The sequence below is a fragment of the Globicephala melas genome, chromosome 15, assembly GCF_963455315.2.
Source record: "Globicephala melas chromosome 15, mGloMel1.2, whole genome shotgun sequence".
NCBI lineage: Eukaryota > Metazoa > Chordata > Mammalia > Artiodactyla > Delphinidae > Globicephala > Globicephala melas.
In genome coordinates, this window is record NC_083328.1 from 63,035,059 (window position 1) to 63,042,933 (window position 7,875).

A 7,875-nucleotide genomic window follows, 5' to 3' on the forward strand; every position below is an offset into this window, starting at 1 on the left:
GGTGGCACCTGTGCCTCTCCCAAGGCGAGCCCTCCCTGGAGAGTCCAGAGATCGAGAAGGTCCCGGTAAGGAGAGGTGGTGGGCTGAGTTTCATTGGAAGACAAGGCCTCCTGGGTCTCAGTCCCATTCAGAGTCTGTCTCCCTGGGCCTGTCCCCGCCAGTCAGAGCAGCAGAAGGGCAGAGATCCTCAGACAGGGGGACTTGTGGATAGAAAGAGACCTTCAGCCCAGTTCTCACTCTGAGAGTGAACAAGGCTGTTGAAATCCCCTTTCACGCAGGCTGTGTAGATGCTCCTGGCTGTAGCTTCCCGACCCCTCTGTGATTCCAGGAGTGCGTGGAGGGGCTCTTGTGACCAGCATCCTGGGATGTATCACCCAGGAAGACAGAGGCCAGTGCTGCTACCTGCAGCCACAAGACTCCACGACCATGTCCTCATACTGCTTATAGACCACGTTGTTGGCGGAGTCAATGAAGAGGATGCTGATGGGACTCAGCCGCGTGGGCACACAGCAGGTGGGTGGCGTGGACTCAGGGTCCATGGAGTTCATCAGGGTCTGGATGACTGCATGGTTCGTGGGCTCCAGGTGGGAGCGCAGGGGGAACTCACATAGCCCCTCGCAGTGGAAGGCCTCGTACTCCAGGGGTGCAATAATCCAGTCGTCCCAGCCCATGTCCTTGAAGTTGACATGCAGCGCCTTCCGACTGCAGCGGGCCTTGGGGTTCTTGCTGGGCCGCTTGCCCTGACGTGTGGCCAGTGGGGCCCGCCGCTTTCGCCGCTGGCTGAACAGGTACTCGTAGACGGTCTTATCATCTTGGCCAGAGCGGGCCTTAATCTCATTAAAGAACAGGTCCCGTTTCTTGGTGCGGCCAAACACCAGGAACAGGGCCTTCTCATGGACCTGCCGGGCAGCCCGGTCAAAGCCCAGGCCACGGAGGTCCACGGCCCGGCCCCGTTCCCAGGCCTCCAGCTCCAGGCACAGCTGGGCCGAGTTCTTAAAGTTTCGGAAGAGCTTCCAGATGTCGAACACCTCCCAGCCAGATCCATCCAGGCCTGGCATGGAACGCACATCCAGCAAGGCCGCCGGCTGTCGGCCGCTGGGGCAGCTGGACAGCTTCAGCTGGGCAGCTCGCCCACTGCCGGGGGCCACTGGCTTAGCTGTGTCCGAGGGCTTCTTCCGCAAGATCCGCAGCTCGGCCCCTAGTAGCCCATCCTTCTCCAGGGCGCTAATGTCAAACATGTACCTCTGCTTCCTGATCGCAGGACCTCGGTCATCTAGAGAGAACACCCATAAGTCATTCCCCACAACCTCACCAAGGGAGCTGGTCACCTTAAGGCCTCAGGGGAGGACCACAGCTCTTCTCCCCTCGAGAGAACGTTCTTTAACCTCTTCCCCACTCTGACAGAGGGCAAGACCCAAACCACTGGGAGCCTTTTTCAAAATAAGGGAGCTTCCAAGTAGGATTGGTTGATCTGTAGATGTGGCTGTAGCTGATTTGAGTGATTCTGGGTGTTTGTGTCAATGAGATGCATAGCAGAGGTCCATCAGCCTTAGAACTGCCTTCTACCTGCCCCTCTCCCATCTGTTATCCAATATGATTTCTCTTTGGTAAGATAGGTGGAATGGGCATTATAATGACTCCTGTTTTTCCAGGGGAGGAACCTGAGGCTCAGAGAAGTTAGTAACTTGCTCATGGTCACCCATCTGGGAAAAAGCAGAGCTGGAACTCCAGCCTAGAACTTTTTACACCAGATCCTGAGCTGCTTCTACTATACCATGCCTTAAAGAAGATCTTAGTGTTCTTGTTTTATGGATGAGGGACAGAGAGGGGGAGTGACTTGCCTAAAGTCACACAGCAAGTTAACAAAAAAGCCTGTCTATAAGCCAATTTTCCTGGCTTCCCAGTATAATGATTTTGTTGTGTATGTTTCTTACCCTGCTGGGTACGTGAATGTGTGTGTGTGTGTGAATGACAGTTGTTGTGTGTGTGTGTGTATGGTTCAGTTCACATGTGAGTATGAAAAGTAATGCATATGTGAGTGACATGTTATATGCATGTATGATTGGGCTTGTGTGAATATTTGAAGGGTATGTATGTATATGTGTCTATATATATGTAAGAAGATTCCTTGCATATATGTAAGGTGTGTGTGCACGTGTGTACATGTGTGTGTGATTCAGCATGTACGCATAAATATAAGGCTGTGTGTGTGTATAAGAAGCTCAGTAGTATGTCCGAATCAGCATGCCTTCCTTCCTAAATACCAATTTGCCATTGGGAAACATTCATAATATTGCTCTAGAAGCTAATTAGGCCTTTAAACTCCCCATCTCCCCCCTCCAAGCTCCCTGAGAGCTGGGGGGCACAGGGACTTATTTTATGATTTCCCCAAGGGGCCACAGCTTGCTCTGGCTGGGCAGGCAGCTAGGCCACCTCCCCCAACCTCAGCCAGACCTGCTGCCTCTGTGCCTCCCCCCACCTCTGTCATTCCCCCACTGGCCAGCTCTAATGAGGAGCCTCTTCCTCTCTCTGACCCTTCCCCCACCCTGCCAGCCAAAGTCCCAAGACTCCCAGAACCAGAACGTATGAGCTGCCAGCAACTCTAGCAATCAGGTCCACCTCCCTCTTCACACTTATGGAGAAACTGAGGCCCTAAGAGGGGAAGGGACTTGCTGAGATCACACAGCAAGTTGAGAGGAAAAGCCAAGACAGTGATGTGGGGTGGACAGAGGGAGAAGTGAAGGGAGCACATCGTCTCCTGGGTTCATGATAAAAATGATGTGTGTTTAGGACAGGACAAAAAGTTTTCATATTTGAAGGGCTCTCAGAAATCACCCAATCCAACCTCCATAGGGTTGTACTGATGGGGAAACTGAGACCCCAAAGGGAGAAGGGGCTTTCCCAAGGTCACACGGTGAGTTAGACCCTAGGTCTGTTGTCCACCCTGCCCCATCTCGTATATCTAGAGGTTGTTCCAGAACTCCACTATGCCTCATTTACTGTCGTCACCTATCTTGTCCCCTCTGCCCCCCAGGCCAAAGGCAAAGTGGGAGAACCATGGGTATCTGAGATTAATTTCTCTCTCTGCCATCTGAGAAAACCTACAACCCTCTGCAGCCTGGAAAGTCTGGCCAATTCACATAAGCACAGAGCATGACCTGGTAATCAAGAGTCTTAGAGGCTGGTCCCCAACTCTGCCACCAACAGGCAGGTCTTATCTCCTTCCCAGGCTTCAGTAACCCCCTCTGCACCTTGCAGGAATGGCGCTTGGTGATCCCCAGGTGCCCTCCAGCTCTGACATGCCAACAGCCTGGGACCTGGAGTGTGTGAGGTAAGTCCCAGATACCACCCAGGCCAGATGCACACACCGTCTCCCACCAGTGCAGTGGCGGGGCTCTAAGAGCCCCCTCCATGCATGCAGATGCCCCTCCCTCTGAGCCGTGCCCCTGCCCCCCCCCCGCCCCCTCACCTTGCCCTTTGTCAATAAAGCTGGTGATGGTGTTGGCCAGGCCAGCCTCCAACTTCACGCTGCTGTTGCCTCCCTTTCTGTCAGCCTCGGACAGCGTCCTGTACAGCGAGAGCATGTATTCGTGGGGCGTGATTGGGGGCGGGCGGAATGGCTCCTTGGGCTCTCGAGGGGACCCAGGCTCCCTGGCCTTCTTCAGCAGGAAGGGGCTGGGGACAGATCCTGTCTTTGGTGGTGCCTTACCCCCAAGAAGCTGTCCTTTTGGGGTCACAGTCCGCGTTGCAGCCTGCCTTGTCTGGGGAGGGTGTCCTGGCTTGGGTTCAGGGCCACCCGATCTGGGGGGCAGCTTTTTGGGTTCATCCTTCTTGGGCTGTGTCAGGGCTCCTGTCTGCCCAGTGCCCCCCTTTGCCCTGGCATTGGTGGCCCCCCCACCATAGCTGTGACCCCCCGGCCTGAAGATGTTCTGGGCCAGAGGGGGCCTCTCCTTGGCTTCTGCTTTGGCCAATCCTGGCCTGGCCCCCTGGGGTCTCTGGCCCAAGTCAGGGGCACCCAATACAGTGCAGATGAATTCCAGGTCCAGCCAAGCCAGGTGCCAAAGCAAGAAAGTGAGGACTTTGGGGAGTCTCATCCTCTGGACAGCCGCTGAATGACACCAAAGAGAATAGTGGCAGCAGCGGAGGTGCCTCTGGTTTGGCAGGAAAAACCATGAAAAGAGTGGACCCTCAAAAGCAGCGGCAGCAGCAGTAGCAGCAGAAGGAAAGGCTTTCTCCTCAGTCTGAGGCTCTTGAAGTCTGCCGGGTGTGTGTCTGTATCCAGTCCCATAGTGGAAATGCTCTCGTATCCAGACGTGCACCGTCTCCAGTCAGCAGCTGAAAATAACTCGTTCTTGAAAGGAGAAAGCCGACCGCCCCCTTTCTCCTGCACAACTGACTGAGGGCTTGAAGGAGGCTTGTATAAGGCTGAGGGATTTTTCCAAGAAGGAAGAATGGCGTAATGCTGCCTGTGTGCTCCAGTTCTTTTTTTTTTTTTTTAAGTTTTGAATCCTTTCCAGTGAAAATACTTACACACACACACACACACACACACACACACACATGCCTGCAGGTGCTCAGAAAAATCTTTTACAAACCTGAACTCAGGAATTGGAAACGGAATTCCAACCCAAACCAATTTAATTACTCTCTGATGTCATGCTGTCTAAACTCATTTAAGTGCGATATATTTATGTGAAAAAAATCACCGGTGCCCTCTGAGGCCATGGCTCATGGGGACTCTTGGCACACAGCCCCGAGGGGGGCTTCTAGGCTTGGGGGGGGCTCTCAGTCCCACGGAGCAGACTCTCGGGTCTTTACCTCCACGTCACGGGGCAGCCCACCCCACCTTCCTGAGGAGAGATGCTGAGGAGTGAACTCAAGGATCTTAAGCCCCAGAAACATGAGGAGTGTGGGTTTTCAGTTAAGTCCTTGGGGTGTTTTTAAAGCAACCTTTGCGTCTAGTCTGGGACCTGATTTGTTGTTGGGGGGTGGGCAGTACAGATGGCAGCATTTACCCACAGTTTCTTTTACTTTATTAAACTTGTGGTGACCCAGAGACAGAAAAGTATCAGTACCCACTACACCCCTCCCCCCAGATGCCGTTGACTGAGCTCAGATTGTTACTTCAGGCTTTGGGGGCGCTGCCACCCTGAGCCTACTCCTTAGATGGAGGCAGATCCAGAGTGTACCTCACTGCCACCCCAGCAAAGACAAACTCAGTTTTGTTGGGAGGGACTGGCTGAGTCCAGGGGTGGCAGCCCCTGCCTGGGGCAGCAGCGGCCCCTTCAGGAGGCTGGAAAAATGATTTCCCACACAGTGCTTTTCTGGTAGTTCTGGAAGAAGTCTCAATTCCAGCTGGACTCGTGGGGGAAAACTGTTCCCTTTACCTGGAATACCCTCCTTTCACTCCCACAATGGGAGGTAGTCCTCCTCATCCTGAGAGCTTCAGCTGAAAATTTACCTCCCCCTTCCCTGGTTAAGAATCCGCCTGCCAATCCAGGGGGCAGGGGTTAGAGCCCTGGTCCGGGAAGATCCCACATGCCGCGGAGTAACTAAACCTGTGCGCCACAGCTACTGAGACTGCGCTCTAGAGCCCGCGAGCCACAACTACTGAAGCCCACACGCCTAGAACCCGTGCTCTGCAACAAGAGAAGCCACCGCAAGGAGAAGCCCGCGCACCGCAACGGAGAGTAGCCCCGCTCGCCGCAACTTGAGAAAGCCCACATGCAGCAACGAAGTCCCAAAGCAGTCAAAAAAAAAAAGTTTCACCTCCTCCAGGAAGCCTTCCCAGATCCCCACACAGAGCCAATTACCCCTTCTTGAACGTTTTGCTACAACACTTGTCACACTGTGAGAGGTATAGCAGCAGCAGAAGCAGTCAGGTAGGCTTCCTTCTTAATCCGAGATTCTTTGAGCCTGCCTGATAGAGATCCATTCCTACTCTAAGGTCACCAGATTGGTTTCCCAGCACAACCTGGCACAGAGTAGAAGCTCAGTAAGCATTTGATGAATGAAAGAAGATGAAACTCACAGCCCGGTTGTCCAGGTGCTCGACCAGCCTTTTCATGGTGATACGTCCAGATTCTTGCTGATCTTCAGAGCACAGCTGCATAACTTGGCCATTTCAAGCTTCATCTGGTGCCCCTAGGTCAGAAACCCCAGGAGAGCTCCACCTTCCCATCTCAAAGTATCAATACACTACCAGACACTGTTCAGGGGGAGCTTTAAGGAAGAGCTGAATTCCTAACTATCCCTCCGGTTGCCCAGATTCACAACACTTGGCTTCCCTTTTGACTTGTCCACTTAAGCAGTCATCTCTGGGGCTCCTTCATCCTCTCCATCCCCACTGCCTCACTGTCTCAGTCCTCCTCATGGCCTGTCCTAATATAATTCCCTTATAACTGGCTTCTAAGCCTCCCGGATCTCTCTGTTCCAATCCTCCCTCTCTCTAAAACCTGCCCATTGAAAAGTGCCAACTCATGTGCCCTCTCCTCCATGAAGCCTTCCCTCATTCACCAGAAAATACACACTCCTGATTTGCCATCACACATTTTCTGTGCCCCTTTCCATTTTGGCAGCTCCAAGATTATCCAGTTCTGCCTCTGCCCCCCTGTCTCCGACACAGTTCATTTCTTCTACTCTGTGTACTTTTTTCATATTTAAAAAATCATAACGTAATTCCTTATAGCAGTAATAATTTATTTACATACCTGTCTCCCCCATGAGATTATGACTAGACGGCACCATATTTATCTTGCAATTATTCCCAGGGCTGGGCACAGGGCCCAGCACATAGCAGGTTCTCAGTGTGTCGTATGGATGAATGAATCTCTAACCGGCCCTTATATACAAAAGCCATCATTTTCTACTTTAAGGTATAGTTACCTACAGACATATCGTGCCTTCCCTGCTGGACTCTGAGTTCCTGAAAGGAAGGGATTCTTGTCTTGCCACGAATTAGGTATTTTGTAAGCCTGAGTGAGCGAATAAATGAAGGGATGAATAAATCAAAAACATCGGGAATTCTCTGGCGGTCCAGTGGTTAAGACTCCACGCTCTCACTGCCAGGGGCCCGGGTTCAATCCCTGGTCAGGGGAACTAAAATCCCACAAGCCGCGTGGCCAAAATAAACAAACAAACAAATGAACAAAAATAAATCAAACAATCAAGATGCCCTTGAACATGGTTTTATAAAGAGTAAGGGCTCTTGGAGACAAACAGGCCTGGTTTTGAATTCTAGTTCTGCTATATGGTTTAGTATATTATATTATCTTTGGAAGCCTCTAAACCTTTTTGTAACTCTGAACAGGAATCATGGCAGTACCTACCTCACAGGGTGTTTGTGGGGATTCAATTAAATAAATTATAAAAAGTGATTAGCCTGGGCTTCCCTGGTGGCACAGTGGTTAAGAATCCGCCTACCAATGCAGGGGACATGGGTTCGAGTCGTGGTCCGGGAAGATCCCACGTGCCACAGAGCAACTAAGCCCGTGTGCCGCAACTACTGAGCCTGCATGCTGCAACTACTGAAGCCTGCGCACCTAGAGCCTGTGCTCTGCAACAAGAGAAGCCATCACAATGAGAAGCCCGCGCACCGCAGAGAAGAGTAGCCCCCTCTTGCTGCAACTAGAGAAAGCCTGCACACAGCAACGAAGACCCAATGCAGCCAAAAATAAATAAATAAAATAAATAAATTCATTAAAAAATAAGTGATTAGCCTGGTACCCAGCAAATAATAATAGCTGCTATTTATTGAGCATATACTGGAGTAAACTAGACTCTGGCCTTTGTATTGCACTGCACTTTTATCTTATTTATCTTCACAAGAACCCTATGATGAAGATACTCTCAGTACCCTGATTTTGCAGATGAAGA

General features: G+C 51.7%; 1 protein-coding gene across 1 annotated transcript; it reads right to left on the reverse strand.

Annotated features, from left to right (window-relative positions):
• Nucleotides 1-398: 398 nt before the first annotated feature.
• Nucleotides 399-4,094, reverse strand: GDF5 (growth differentiation factor 5). Its single transcript, XM_030830586.2, has 2 exons — nt 3,470-4,094; nt 399-1,273 (listed from the first exon to the last, which is right to left on the reverse strand). The coding sequence occupies exons 1-2, from the start codon at nt 4,092-4,094 to the stop codon at nt 399-401; spliced, it is 1,500 nt and encodes a 499-aa protein (XP_030686446.1).
• Nucleotides 4,095-7,875: the final 3,781 nt, after the last annotated feature.

Bases quoted from the DNA above. Each gene is read 5' to 3' on its own strand.
- GDF5 (XM_030830586.2), bottom strand. From the start codon at position 4,094: ATGAGACTCCCCAAAGTCCTCACTTTCTTGCTTTGGCACCTGGCTTGG. The intron at 1,274-3,469 runs GTGAGGGGGCGG...TGTTCTCTCTAG, and splicing joins CTTTATTGACAAAGGGCAAG to ATGACCGAGGTCCTGCGATC.